This window comes from Lathamus discolor, chromosome Z, assembly GCF_037157495.1.
Source record: "Lathamus discolor isolate bLatDis1 chromosome Z, bLatDis1.hap1, whole genome shotgun sequence".
Taxonomy (NCBI): Eukaryota; Metazoa; Chordata; class Aves; order Psittaciformes; family Psittacidae; genus Lathamus; species Lathamus discolor.
This window is the reverse complement of record NC_088909.1, coordinates 2,301,017-2,315,581: the sequence shown is the minus strand read 5'-3', so window position 1 is coordinate 2,315,581 and position 14,565 is coordinate 2,301,017. Positions and strand designations below refer to the sequence as shown.

The window sequence follows — 14,565 nt, the reverse complement described above, 5'->3', positions numbered from 1 at the left end:
CTCCAAGGATAGTTCTTTCTGAGATTCATTAGCCTTGTTTATTAAACTGCCTATGCATGGCCAAAGCCTGCTCCCCAGCTGTCAATGCTCTTTGTTAGTCAGTATTGTTTCCAGGTCATCCTGACCTCTTAGGAGGCCCATTATCTGTTCAAGCTTTTCTGTAGTGACACAAACACCAATTGTTTAACTGTGTGTACTTTGAGCAACCTGGTCTAAGTGTCCCTGCATGTGGAAGGGGTTGGAACTGGAAGAGCTTTAAGGTCCCTTCCAAACCGAAACCATCCCCAGGACAGTGAGAAGAGCTTGTAGCAAGCTCACTGCCCTGGACTTCAAAAGAGCAGACTTTGGCCTCTTCAGGAACCTGCTCAGTAAGGTTCCATGGGATATAGCCCTGGAGGGCAGGGGGGCCCAAGACTCTTGGTTGGTATTCAAGGATCACCTGCTGCAAGCTCAGGAGTGCTGCATCCCAACTAGAAGGAAGTGCGGCAGGAGGGCCAGGAGACCTCCTTGGATGGATAAGGAGCTGCTGAGGAAACTTAGAGGGAAAGAAGAGGCTTATAAAAGGTGGAAGCAAGGACAGGCGGCCTGGGAGGAATACAGGGATGTTGTCCAGGAAGCTAGGGACCAGGTTAGGAAAGCTAAGGCCCAGTTAGAATTAAACCTAGAAGGCACATGAAAAACAACAAGGTGCTTGGTGACAGCCAGCATGGCTTCACTAAGGGGAAATCCTGCCTGACCAATCTGGTGGCCTTCTATGATGGGGCTACAAAATTGATGGTCAAGGGTAAAGCAGTTGATGTCATCTACCTGGACTTGTGCAAAGCGTTTCACACTGTCCCACACGACATCCTTCTCTCTAAATTGGAGAGACATCAATTTGATGGATGGACCACTCGGTGGATAAAGAACTGGCTGGATGGCCGTACACAAAGAGTTGTGGTCAATGGCTCAATGTCCGGCTGGAGACCAGTAACGAGTGGTGTCCCTCAGGGATGGGTGTTGGGACTGGTCTTGTTCAATATCTTCATCGTTGACATGGACAGTGGGATTGAGTGCGCCCTCAGCAAGTTTGCCGATGACACCAAGCTGTGTGGTCCGGTTGATACGCTGGAGGGAAGGGATGTCATCCAGAGGGACCTTGACACGTTTGTGAGGTGGGCTGATGCCAACATTATGAAGTTCAACCATGCCAAGTGCAAGGTCCTACACCTGGTTCAGAGCAGTCCCAGGCACAGCCACAGGTCGGGCAGAGAAGAGATTCAGAGCAGCCCTGCAGAGAAGGACTTGGGGGTGCTGGTCGATGAGAAAATGAACATGAGCCGGCTGCAGTGTGCGCTCGCAGCCCAGAAACCAACCGTATCCTGGGCTGCATCAAAAGGAGCATGACCAAGGAGGTGATCCTGCCCCTCTGCTCTCGTGAGACCTCACTTGGAGTATTGCGTGCAGTTCTGGTGTCCTCAACATAAAAAGGACATGGAACTGCTGGAACAAGTCCAGAGGAGGCCACGAGGATGATCAGGGGACTGGAGCACCTCCTGTATGAAGACAGGCTGAGGAAGTTGGGGCTGTTCAGCCTGGAGAAGAGAAGGCTGCGTGGAGACCTCAGAGCAGCCTTCCAGTACCTGAAGGGGGCCTATAGGGATGCTGGAGAGGGACTCTTCATCAGGGGCTGTAGTGACAGGACAAGGGGTAACGGGTTAAAACTGAAACAGGGGAAGTTTAGATTGGATGTAAGGAGGAAATTCTTTCCTGTTAGGGTGGTGAGGCACTGGAATGGGTTGCCCAGGGAGGTTGAGTGCTCCATCCCTGGCGGTGTTCAAGGCCAGGTTGGATGAAGCCTTGTGTGGGATGGTTTAGTGTGAGGTGTCCCTGCCCATGGCAGGGGGGTTGGAACTAGATGATCTTGAGGTCCTTTCCAACCCTAACTATTCTATGATTCTATGATAAGTCCCTTTAAAAAAAAAAAAAAACCTATATTTTAGCTATATCCCTTTTTTTTTTTTTTTTTTAGCTAAGGATGCCTACACCATCCTTGCAGACAGCTTGTACGGTGAATCAGGCTGCTTGTAGCCCTGCTCCCTTGGGAGCAAGGGTGCTGTGTGCTGAGAAGGGGACGAGGAGGCTGGAATTCCCAAGGAGAGAAATTACCAGCCACATGCAGCCGGGTATTGCTGAGGGCCTTAAGGGTTGCAGAGGGAGCAGCGTGGAATTCCCACAGGGATTTTCCCTGGTTACCTCTCCTCTGATCCTTCCTGAAGGTGAAGCGCTGCTGGCTGGCTGCCGTTAGCGTGCCCTGCAGAGGGTTGGGAGCACGAGGTGGTAAATTGTTTGGAGAAGGATGGCAGGGTATGGGCAGGTGAACAACCCCAGGGTGCTCCCTGTTGTGAGATGAGCTGCTGTTTGCAGAAGTTGGAGTTGTTGTGCTGGCATTGGCCGTGGGATGGTTTTATTGCAGTGCTGGCCCCAGGAGCCCATGAGTCAGCAGCACTTGCTGCCGGGAGCCAGGGAAATCGCTTCCTGGAGAAAACCCTTCCCGGCAGTGCTGGCGGGAGACTCTGGGTCCTGCCACCATGCCAGGGAAGCTGCTGGAAGTCACCACAGCACCAAATCATGGCTTGGAGACAGCAAGCGAAACCCTTTCCAGAATCACGTTTCTGAACCACTTTAAGCCCTCAATGCCACCCCTCAAGCTTGTGGTAGCCCAAGTTTTGGAGGGGCACATTGAAAGAGGGAGCATTTGTTTCCTCTGCAGCCAGTGGCTCAGTGAGCTCTGGTGCTGGCTGGAGAGCTCTGAGCTGGCAAAGCAAACCAAACCCTGCTCCACAGCAGCCCTGTGGTTGGGGAAACATATACTGAAAGGGGATGGCCTGCGCAGAGGCATTGAGATGAGGTGGTAGCAGCTGAGGGAGCAGAGCTGTGGGACCTGGCACCTCTGTGTTGTCCCTGGGAAAGCACAGCCAGGGGAAGCAAACTCCAAGGGGTGAGGGAGTACTTGGGGGTCAGTAAGGGGGAACTGAGGAGAGCAGACTGAGGTTAGAGCCAGTAATTAACTTGATTAAGAAGCCGGAAAGAGGACTCATCTACAATGGAATGAAATATTTGCATCAGGAAGGGAAGGGAAAAAGGAAGGGAAGGGAAGAATTTGCCTGCGAACATCCTGGAGATAAGCAGGGAAGGAGAAAAGGAATTATTCAGCAAGGTACAGAGAGCGTGGGATGGGGCAGGGAGGGGAAGCTGCTTGTCCCTGAGCTCAGCACTGCACAGCTCAGGGGTCTGAGGTGAGTTTCCACCTCCAGGACAAGTCCCAGGAACTTGGGTGGCTCATGGCACCAGGATGTCTCCTGCTCTGTCTTCCCCAAGCACACCTGGCTCACTGTGGAGAGCCTGGTAGCAGAGCCATTGGAGGGAATGGAACAGCAAAGGTCTCTCTTACTAGTACTGCTGGAGGTCTCTCTGGCCTCACTGTTACACTGCTGTGCCAAGACCTGTGTTCACTTTTAATCCTTCACTTTGTTATCTGTAAGGTACACTGAGTTAATGCAGTCTGCACAGAGAATTGGTTCTAATTAAAATATTAATGAAGAAGACTCAAGAAAGGAAAAGAAGCTTTAACAAACTGTGATTTCATCTGTCTGCCTCTTCAGCCTGCTGCGGTGCGTCGCTCTCCTCCTGCAGCAGGGCAGATCTGGCAGAGCCCCAGGGTGCTGGGCAACAGGACTGGCTGTGAGAGCAGGGTCCAGCTCAAACCAGGGCACTTGTGCTTCTGCAAAAGGATTTTCTGCACCAGTTACTAAGAAGGAGCAAAACGGCTCCTGGTAAACCCAGGACAATCCCCCAGTATGGCTGGCCCTGGCAGGGCGTCAGACGTAGACCTGGGACTTCTGGGGTACTCCAGTTGTTTATTTATGCAGAGAATAAGGGGACTGGGGAGTTCTTCCAGTGTCTGTTCCCTGGGAGCCTGGTGCCTCCTTGACAGGCAGCAATGTTGCAGACCCACTTCTGCCCCAGAGCAGGGTGGAGGGCAGCAGTAGGGAATGCATCAGGTGTTCTCAGTCTCAGAAAAGGGGCTCAAATGACTGGGAGCTGGCTGGGGTGTTTCAAGGTACCAGAAAGTCTTGGAGCAGTGAGTGCTGCTGGGCACACTTAGAGACTTGTCTCTGGTTTGACCAAAGAATTAAAAACAGGGGGAAACCATCACCGTGATGGTCAAACCAATGAGAAATGCTCTGAGGGGACGTGGAGAGGTGCAGCTGAGAGCTTAGCATTGCTGTCCAGAGCCAGAACGCCAGGCAGACACACTAGGAAGCTCCTCACGCTCCAGCCACATCTGAGGCCAGCATGCAGCAAGAGCAAGCTGCCTTGTCAAACACTCCCTCCTTTCATGGCCCTCGGTTTATTGCAGCATCTCAGGGAAGTGGGGTAGGTGCATCCCACCCCACGGGTGCTCTGCGTGCTCATCTCAGGTTCCTGTGGCTTTTTAGGGAAATTGTTTTGCATGTGACAGATGAAACCCATGGGAATGCATTACTCACAAACAAACAGAGCGTGCAGCACGCAGCCCTGCTGCAGGCTGATGGGAAAGGCTCTGCCCTCCATCCCAAATCTGCGCCTGTCTCACTGCAACATGTCCTGCTTCAGTGCCAGCGGTGGCAGGGAGGTGGGGAATCTAACCCACCTGTACTGCTCTGCAACCATTCCCAACCTGGTAATTTTTTTTTCCACATTTCTTTAATTTTTAATTGTATTTCCCCTGCACGCATACACACTTAGCTTTTTGTTTTGATTTTTTCCAAGACAGTAGCCTTTAATTACAACTTGATTTCATATTAATTACAGTTTTACCCAAAGCAAAAGGCTTTGTGCTTTGTAATTCAAATGCATTCCCCATTACTGCTGCTGGTTGGGTTATCGCCTCCTTCAAATGCCGCACATCCTCCCTGCTTCTGTTGCTGACGGTGCCGCCCTGGCTGTGTCCGGAGGGGGTGCAGGAAAGTCAGCAGCCGGCTCGGCCCAGTGCAGATCTGTGTGGTGGGCAGCAGAAGCAGCTTTCCTCCATCTAAAGGTGCTTCCCAAGCAGGCTCCGAAGCCAGATGATTACAGGGTAAATGTTGCATTCAAATCTCCCTTGTTGGCTTGGAAAGCCAGAGCCAGACTTCAGCATCGCAGCCAAAAGCTGCTCCATGTGCAACGTGCGGATCCAGCTGAGGCTGAGGCTGAGGCCAGCACTGGGCCCCTGCGCCCTGCCATGTGTTCTTACCCCAGTGATGGTGTGCTTAAGCAATCCCAGGGATACATGGCCAGTTTGGATCGCTTGTATCCATCCCCCCTCCCCTTCCGAAACCCCAAAGCACCACAGCTGTCCAACTCTGTTCTCCCATTTCCTTCCCCAAAGATGGAGCTGACAGTGCTCAGGTTCTCTGGGAAGAGCACTGGAGAGCATTTCCCTCCCTTGGTGTTGCAGGCACTGACTCTTTGCTGGAGGACTTCATCCCCAGGGCAGGTTTTCAGCCATGCGGGAAAGCTGGCACCCATGTGTCAGCTCTGTCCCTCTCCCAGCCATGCCAGCACGGCTCTGGTGTTCATGCTTATGGATTAATGTAGCTTGAGACAGGGTTTTATGTGCCTCCCATCAGGGAAATGGGAAGCTCATCATCACAAGAACTTTAATTTGCTCTGTCTGACCTTTCAGCTCCCATTTTATCTGTGCCTGCCCACCAGGCATGTAGGCTTTGTTGGACAGCCACTGGGAACCCAGGTGCTGGGGGTGAGCCATGCCCCATGGCTATCTGTGTGTCATGGCCACCACATCCCTTGTGGTGGGGTGTCTGCCAGTGGTGCCCTACACCTCACCCCCAGCACTCATCCTGTCATGTGCTCAGCAGCCCATGCCCTGGGGGTACCCACATCCTGCACCCTGTGCCCCAGGAGCACCCATGTCTTATTCCCTACACCCCATGCCCTGGGGGCAGCCATGTCCTGCACCTGAACCCCATCATGTGCCCTGCACCCTGGGGCCACCCACATTCTGAACCTTGCACCCTGTCCTGCACCCTGCACCCCATTACATGCACCACACTAGACACCCTGCACCCTGATTCTCCATTCTGACAGCTTCGGCAGGCTGTACCAAGTTGCACCATATCGTACTGAGCCTTACCATGTTGTACTATGCTGTACTGAGCTTTACCGTGCCATACCAAGGCTTACTGTGGTGTACCAAGCTGGACTGAACCTTACTGTGCTGTAGCGAGCTGTACTGAGCCTTACTGTACTCTACTGAGCCATACCAACCTGTACTGACCCTTACTGCGCCATCGCAAGCCATACTGTGCAGCACCGAGCTGCACCAGCCCATACTGAGTCACACTGTCCCGTACTGAGCCGCACTGTGCTGCACCAAGCTGTACCGACCCGCACCGTGCTGCACCAAGCTGTACCGACCTGCACCGTGCTGTACCAAGTTGTACCAACCCGCACCCTGCCGCACCAAGCTGTACCGACCCGCACCCTGCTGCAGCAAGCTGTACGGACCCGCACCAAGCTGCACCGACCTGCACTGTGCTCCTGAGCTGTACCGACCCGCACCGTGCTGCACCAAGCTGTACCGACCCACAACAAGCTGTACCAAACCGCACCGTGCTGCACCAAGCTGTACCGTGCTGCACCAAGCTGTACCGACCTGCACTGTGCTCCTGAGCTGTACCAACCCGCACCATGCTGCACCAAGCTGTACCGACCCGCAACAAGCTGTACCAAACTGCACCATGCCGCACTGAGCTGTACTGACCCGCACCGTGCTGCACCAAGCTGTACCCTGCCGCACCAAGCTGTACCGACCCGCACCGAGCTGTACCGACCCGCACCTTGCTATACCAAGCTGTACCGACCCGCACCGTGCTGCACTGAGCTGTACCGACCCGCACTGAGCTGTACCGACCCGCACCGTGCTATACCAAGCTGTACCGACCCGCACCAAGCTGTACCGACCCGCACCGTGCTATACCAAGCTGTACCGACCCGCACTGAGCTGTACCGACCCGCACCGTGCTATACCAAGCTGTACCGACCCGCACCGAGCTGTACCGAGCGCCCAGTTTCTCCCGGAGCGGCCGTGCCCCTCTTGGTGCGCCCCCACGGGCGGCGGGCGGTGCCGCAGGCGGGGCCGGGCCTCGGCCGCTGGGGGCGGTCCTCTCCGCCGCCAACCTCTCCGCTCGTCTCCGCTCCCCCCCCCCCCCCCCCCGCTCCTCGCCCGCCCCTCCCGGAGCCCCGCCCGCCCGTGCGGCGGCGGCAGCAGCGGCGGCGGCGGCGGCGGCGGCGGCGCGCGGGGATGGGGCCATGGCGCGCTCGGGCGGCGGGGCGCCGCGGGAGCTGTCCCTGGAGGAGGTGCTGAAGTGCTACGAGCAGCCGCTGAACGAGGAGCAGGCCTGGGCGCTCTGCTTCCAGAGCTGCCGCGCCGCCGCCGCCGCCGCCGCGGCCCCCGCCGCGCCGCTCCGCACCGCCGACATCCGCCTCCAAGGAGACGGCTCCGTCGTCCTTCCCTCGCCGCCGCCCGGTGAGCAGAGCGACCGCAGCAACGCGGGGTGGGGCTGCCGGGGCTTACCGGGACTTACCGGTGCCGGCAGGGGGTGCTGTACCGCGCCGCCAGCCCCGGGAAGAACCGGGGTATCGGTGGGAAGGGGGGGGGACGACGCCCACAGCGGCTCCCCGCGGCGGGAGGGAGCGGTACCGGTGGAGGAGAACCGGTACCGGCAGCGGGGGAACGACAGGGGAAGCGGCACCGGCAAGGAGGGGGGAGGCAGGCACCGGCGGCACCGGGAACAGGGAACCGGTGCGTGTCTGGGCGACCGTCTGCGGGGGAGCAGCACCAGAGAGACTGGGAGGCACCGGGGAGCAGGAAGACGGCACTGGCAGGGACGGGGGTGAAGTCCCAGCTCCGGTCTGGCAAGGCGGACAGGCATCTGCACCGGCGCTGGCGCAGCCGGGACCGGCGCTGGCACTGCGGGTATCGGTGCGGGTGGTGGCCGGTGACTCGGCGGTGTCATCGGCACTAGCACCGGCACCGGCAGGGCCCGTCTGGGTGATCCGGTGAGGCAGGACCTGGGACGTGGGGTGCACAGGGTGCCCATGGGTGCAGGGCTCACCGGGCCAGACCCACCGTGGGTTTGCAGGATACCGAGCCAGGGCAGGCAGGACACACGGCAAGGACAGACCCGGGGACACACACCTACACACACACCTATACACAGCACACCCACCGCGCACGCCTGAACACTCAGAGCCCGCAGGGGACCCGGTCCTCAGCTCAGTGTGTCACTGCGGGGCTCCCACCCGGCCCTCGCCCTCCCCGGCGATCCGGGAGCAGCGTCGTAGGGCAGCACCAGCACCGTCCCTGACCTTCGGACCCACGGCCGTGCCCTCTCTGCGGGCGGTTGGTGCTGCTGGGCAGGGCTGTGGTGGTTACAGGCTGTAATTAAGCTCGGCCGGCTGCCAGCAGCGATGCCGGGTGCTCAGCGCAGCGAGAGCACCCCTGCACCTAATGACAGAGCGCAGCACACGGCTTCAGGCGTCTCTCCCCGCGGGGAGGCCGTCGTGCCCAGTGACGGTGTCCGGTGCTCGGCGCTGCCGGATGCTGTGGGTCCTCCTGGGGGCTCATGGACAGGCAGGGACGCTGCGGTGTCACTGCTTGTCCTTGCCCATGGCCGGGCAGGGGATGCTCCTGGAGGCAGGAAGGTGAGCATAGAGCTGGGAGATGGGGAGCAGGGCAGGGGCAGTCCATAGGGGCCTGGGTGTGTGGGGCAGGTCCATGCCCAGGGCAGGGCCACGCACAGGTATGGCATGTGCTCGTGGTGGCTGGGCATGGTGTGGTCGCACCAGCTCCACCAGTTGCACATGGCTCTCTGAGCCACCACAGCCACGTGCCAGAGCCAGCGCCACTGTGCCACCCCATGCTCCCAAGTTCCTCCCATGGCAGCCAGAGCCATCTCCCCAGGAACCAGTGTGGACCACTCACAGCAAAACCCAGAGCTGGAAGGTCTCCGGATGCCTCCCACTACCACTGCTTGTGGTGGCACTGGCCTGGCCCATGGCTCAGAAACTCCACCTGAGCACAGGGCTGGATCTGGTCTGGGTAAGCCAGCAGCACCCGAGCTGGTCCAATTGCCCATCCTGTCAGAACTCCCATTCCAAGCAGCTGGAGGGAGCTCAGCCCACCAGAATGGCACCCAACATGTTTGCTGAGCCATGGCCAGCAGGAGGGGACTCCAGCCAGGCTATGGGTCCAGGTATCAGTGTCCCAGGGGATGTGCTGCCGCATCCTCCCTCAGCCAGGGCAGAACGTCCCGGCGTTGGCACAGCAGCAGGAGCCAGGCACAGCCATGGGGCGCAGGGGAGATGTTAGGCTCATGTGTGGCCCCACGGTGGGGCTGGACCCTGTGTCTACACTGCTCACGGTCCCAAGCAGCACCCGGCCTGGCTGGCACACGGCCGGCACATCCTCACAGCTGCCGCTTGCTGCCGCATTGATCAGCTAAATGGAGAGCTAATGGCCATCGCTCCCCTGGGCAGGGGAAGCAGCTCTGCTGCTGCTGTTGGGAAAGCAGAGCCAGGGGCCCTGGGGCACAGACCTCCGGGACGCTGCAAAAGCCAGTCCTGCTCCTCATCCCATGGCCACGGCTGCTGGGAGGGTGCAAGCTGCCCACAAACTGGGTTCATGCGTGTGTGGGCACAGAGCTCTGTGAGTCTGTGCATGATGCTCCAGTGCTGCTGGCTCTGCAGTGGAGAGCAGTGCTGTTTATTGGGCACAGCCCGTCACCGCATCCTGCACTGGGCGGAAGGGCCATGTCCTGTGTGTGATCTGCATCCCTGCCTGATGGTGCCCACACTGCTGGTGCCCGCAGCCCAGGGCAGTGCAGGGGGCATTTCCGTGCGAGTGCATAGCTCTCAGCTCCCTCCAGCCCCAGGAGTGAGGGGTAAGGGGGTGATTCTGCCCCCACAATGTGCCTCCTGGGTTCAGCCAGAGGCACCAGGGCCGAGTGGCTGGCGCCTGTTTAGGCTCAGCACACAGGTCCCCATTGTCCTGTGGAGCTGTGTGGTGAGACCAGGTCAGGATGGGACAAACTGGGGATGCAAGTCCCAGCTTGGGGCAGCAGTTGATGGGGCTGGGACCCACTCGGGGGTAGTCCCATGGTACCCTGTGGTGGGGCTTGGTCGGTGCAGCATCCCTGGGGTGTGGGACAGGAGGTAATGCTGATGGGGCTGCAGGTACCAGCGGTGACTTTCTTCCTCCCCACAGAGCTGCCCCCGCTGCTGACACCCTCTGCTGAAGCCCAGGTATGTGGGTCTGGACATGGGGTGCAGCGGGGGGATGAGACCCAGCACCAATTGCTAGGGGGGCAGCTGGTGCCAGCCATGCATGCTGAGGGGCTCCCCGCAGTGCAGCCAGTGCTGTCTCCCCTCAGATGGTGCAGTCGTTGGGCTTTGCCATCTACCGTGCGCTGGACTGGGGGCTGGATGAGAACGAGGAGCGTGAGCTGAGCCCGCGGCTGGAGCAGCTCATCGACCTGATGACCAACAGCGACTCGGAGGACAGTGGCTGCGGCACAGCCGACGAGGGCTATGGGGGGCAGGAGGAGGAGGAGGAGGGGGGCGAGGGGCCGCTGCGTGCCGTGCGCACCTTCGGGCAGGCCATGCGGTGCTGTGCCGCGCGCCTGGCTGACCCCGCCGAGGCGCAGGCACACTACCAGGCTGTCTGCCGCGCTCTCTTTGCCGAGACTGTGGAGCTGAAAGCCTTCCTTGCCAAGATCCGCGACGCCAAGGAGGTGAGTGTGGGTGCCCACCGGCATGGCCAGCCATGGCCAAGGAAACCATCCATGGGCCCAGATCACTGGGGTGAGTGTGGCACAGCCCTCTGCCCACCCTGACCATTTGGCAATACACCCTCTCCCAGGGCAATGTGCTGTGGCACTACCAGCTCCAACCTGCCACGATGGGTGCTGGCAGGGCTCACTTGTAGTGGGGATTGTGGTGCTTAGGGGTGCACATGAGTGCTGTGACCCTGTGGCATGGTCCTGGCTGGACCCTTGGTGCCAACCAGGGCAGGTGATGATGTCTTGTGTGGTGCCAGATGCTGCAGAAGCTGAAGGAGGACGAGGAAGCGGAGGAGCGGCCGGTGGCAGAGCTGGGCAGCCTGCGCAACACCGACTGGGTACGGCAGCGTGGCTGGGCGCCGGGGCTGTGCCAGGACTGTGCTGGGGCTTACACCGTGTCCAAACCCCCCCAGGCCCGGCTGTGGGTGCAGCTGATGCGGGAGCTGCGGCACGGTGTGAAGCTGAAGAAGGTGCAGGAGAAGCAGTTCAACCCCCTGCCCACAGAGTACCAGCTCACCCCCTTTGAGATGCTCATGCAGGACATCCGTGCCCGCAACTACAAGCTCCGCAAGGTCATGGTGAGTGCGGCCAGGCTGGCCCGTGTCAGCTCCCTGTCCTGTCACTGTGCTGGCCTTGGCACTGACACTGCCCATGGCCCGTCTGCCCTCTCTCCCAGGTGGATGGAGACATCCCTCCCCGGGTGAAGAAGGATGCCCATGAGCTCATCCTCGACTTCATCCGCTCCCGGCCCCCACTAAAGCAGGTGAGTGCCAGCACCAGGACACCTCTGTGGCACGGCAGTGCCTGGCCTGGGGTTGGTGGGTCCCGTGGGTGCCATCCTCACCCTACGTGCGGGTCAGCACCCAAGCTGCAGCCACTGCTTGAGGTCCTGTCTGTGTGTCCCACAGGCGTCAGAGCGTCGGCTGCGACCGCTGCCCCAGAAGCAGAGGACACTCCACGAGAAGATCCTGGAGGAGATCAGGCAGGAGAGGAAGCTTCGGCCTGTGGAGATGCCATACCGTGGACAGAAAGGTGCCATAACCCTCTCCCTGCCGTGTTGGGCTGCCAGTGATGTGCCCACCACCAGGGCAGGTCCCTGTTCTTCTGTGACTGAGCCCCATCCCCATCACAGGCTACAGCTCCCTCCCCTGCATCCCTCATGCCTGCTCGGGCCGCCTGGCCTCCAGCTCCTGCCTCGAGCTGTCCCGGTGCCCAGCGAGTGCCGCGCCGGTGTGCCCGCGGCCCCGTGTCCTGCTCAAGGCACCCACCCTTGCTGAGATGGAGGAGATGAACATCTCCGAGGCAAGAGAGGAGACCTGGCGGGAGGATGGAGGTCGGGGGGGACACAGGAGGTTCTGAGGGGACAAGGGGTTCCCCAGGGTGATGTGGTGACCATGGCCTTGCAGGAGGAGGACTCTCCAGGCACAGAGGTGCCGCTGAAGCGGGACCGCTCCTTCTCGGAGCACGACCTGGCGCAGCTGCAGAGCCAGATGGGGGTTGGCCAGGCTGCACCCCAAGAACCAGAGCCGCTGCAGCCCGAGCCCCGGCCCCGCTCAGGTACCCACCAGGGGTCCCCCAGCCCCACACCAGCCCCATCCCCAGGGTGGCCATGGGTGCCCTGTGGCAGAGGTGGCACTGGGCAGCATGGCCGTGCCATGATGTCCCCATCTCTCCCCACAGGCTCCGTCCCCGCTAGCTGCCACCCGCTGCCGGACAGCTCAGCACCACCCCGGACTGCCCTTGGTGCCGTGGAGGAGAGGCCAGAGGAAGGATCCAGTACTGCTCCTAGCACCAGCTCCAAGCACCTCTGGCTGGTGAGTGCTGGTGTGGGGCTGGGACATTGTGTGAGCATGACTATGGGCACACAGCAGCACAGCATGAAGGCACAGGGTGATTCATGGGATCTGCATGAGATCTGGGTCTAGAAGCACACTCTGACCTGTGCCTATGCTGGGATGCTCTGCCCATGGCACAGGGATGCTCCAGGCCATGCCCTGTGCCATAGCCTTGCAGTAGACCAGGCTGACGTTCCCCCTCACCCGCAGGAGTTCAGCCACCCCGTGGAGAGCCTGGCCCTCACCGTGGAGGAGATGATCAACGTGCGCAGGGTGCTGGTCAAGGCCGAGATGGAGAAGTTCCTGCAGAGCAAGGAGCTGTACAGCAGCCTGCGGAAGGGGAAGGTGGGACCCGGGGCTGGAGGGGCTGAGTGCTGCCCGCCCGGCCCCTGGCTCTCACCCTGCTTTGCCCACAGGTCTGCTGCTGCTGTAGGACCAAGTTCCCCCTCTTCTCCTGGCCTGCAGCATGCCTCTTCTGCAAGCGGTACGTACCACACCGTGCCATGGGGCTGGGAGGGTGATAGGAGGGTGCCTGCCATGGCCCCACTCACCGGCCTCTTTCTGTGTCCCCAGGTCTGTCTGCAGCTCCTGCAGCCTGAAGGTAAGGATGACACCATGTCCCTGTCCTGCCCCTACCCCATACTCATCCCACCCTGACCCCCACACACCCGGCAGATGAAGATGCCCTCCAAGAAGCTGGCTCACATCCCCGTCTACGCGCTGGGCTTCGAGAGCCTCCCAGGCTCGCTGCTGGCCAAAGCCCTGCCGCTGCGGAGGAGAGAGACCTTCCAGTGAGTCCTGCGGCCCTAAGCCTTCCTCCGCTCTCCTGCTCCCCCTCGGGCCGTGGCTGACCGTGTGCCCTGTTCCACAGCTCCCTCTCGGGCACGTGCTGGCGCAGGGTGGAAGAGGAGTTCCCCCACATCTATGCCCAGGGCTCCGTCCTGCGCGACGTCTGCAGCGACTGCGCTGGCTTCGTCACCGATGTCATCTGCTCCAGCCGCCGCAGCGTGGCCGTCCTCAATGCCGCACCACGCCGTGCCAAGGCTCGCTCACTCTACAGCGACTCCTGGCACAAGTGAGGGGCGCAGATCCCACTGGCAGCCACACAGATGTACATATATACATAGGACATATACATACAGCCTCTATATTTATATACCTTATGGACCAGGGGGAGGCGAGGCACAGTGACACGATAGCTGCCTGCTGTCCCCCCTGTCCCTTCATATCCCCGCCACCGGCAGGACGCTGCAATGGCTACTGTGGGGATAGGTCCTGCCGCGGGGCACCCTCCATTGCCCATTACCCTCAGCCTCCGCCTCCCCCCCACCCCTGCTTCTGTGCCAAGCCCTGGCTGTGCCGGGGCAGCCACCGCCGGGGGGCTGGCACGGACGCTCTGTATGTGCCCACCCCGGCTAATAAACCTGCTAGGCTGCCCCTGGGGCTGTGCGCCTGGTCCTGAGTCGAGTCCTGGGTGGGTGAAGGAGCTGTGTGTGTGTTAGGGGGGTGCTGGATGTGCCGCGTCACCGTGGGCTGCTTGATCCCGGGTATGCACCCCGGCCACCCGTCCTTCCCCTGCCCCACTCCTGAGCCCTTCCCGTGCCCCGGAAACGCCCCCGTGTGCCCGCGGTCACCGCCGCCCGTCCCGCAGGGCCTGCCCCGGGGCCTCCCCATGCCCGCAGGCTCTGACCCCGCCACGACCCCGCCGGGGACCCGCGGGAACGCGCACATTGCCACGCCCCCAACCCGCGACACATTTCCCGCGGCGCCCGGCGCGGGGTGCGGAACAAGTCGCGGGCTGGCGGAGCGCCAGTGCGCCTGCGCGGGGCTGGAGGGGCGGAGCCGGGCCGGGTCGGGCCGGCGGC

The 14,565-nt window shown here is 60.6% G+C and overlaps 1 protein-coding gene across 2 annotated transcripts; it reads left to right on the top strand.

Moving 5' to 3' along the window:
* Positions 1-7,305: 7,305 nt before the first annotated feature.
* Positions 7,306-14,137, top strand: SPIRE2 (spire type actin nucleation factor 2). Of its 2 annotated transcripts, none has more exons than XM_065661541.1 (15): positions 7,306-7,552; positions 10,292-10,329; positions 10,458-10,817; positions 11,123-11,203; positions 11,279-11,443; positions 11,542-11,628; positions 11,774-11,897; positions 11,998-12,167; positions 12,272-12,422; positions 12,546-12,679; positions 12,911-13,045; positions 13,117-13,184; positions 13,274-13,301; positions 13,376-13,491; positions 13,572-14,137. In XM_065661541.1, the coding sequence occupies exons 1-15, from the start codon at positions 7,336-7,338 to the stop codon at positions 13,777-13,779; spliced, it is 2,082 nt and encodes a 693-aa protein (XP_065517613.1). In that variant the 5' UTR covers positions 7,306-7,335; the 3' UTR covers positions 13,780-14,137. The 2 variants fall into 2 exon arrangements, with proteins under 2 accessions (XP_065517613.1, XP_065517614.1); XM_065661542.1 differs by lacking the exon at positions 7,306-7,552 and adding an exon at positions 8,817-9,127.
* The last annotated feature ends 428 nt before the right edge of the window (positions 14,138-14,565 follow it).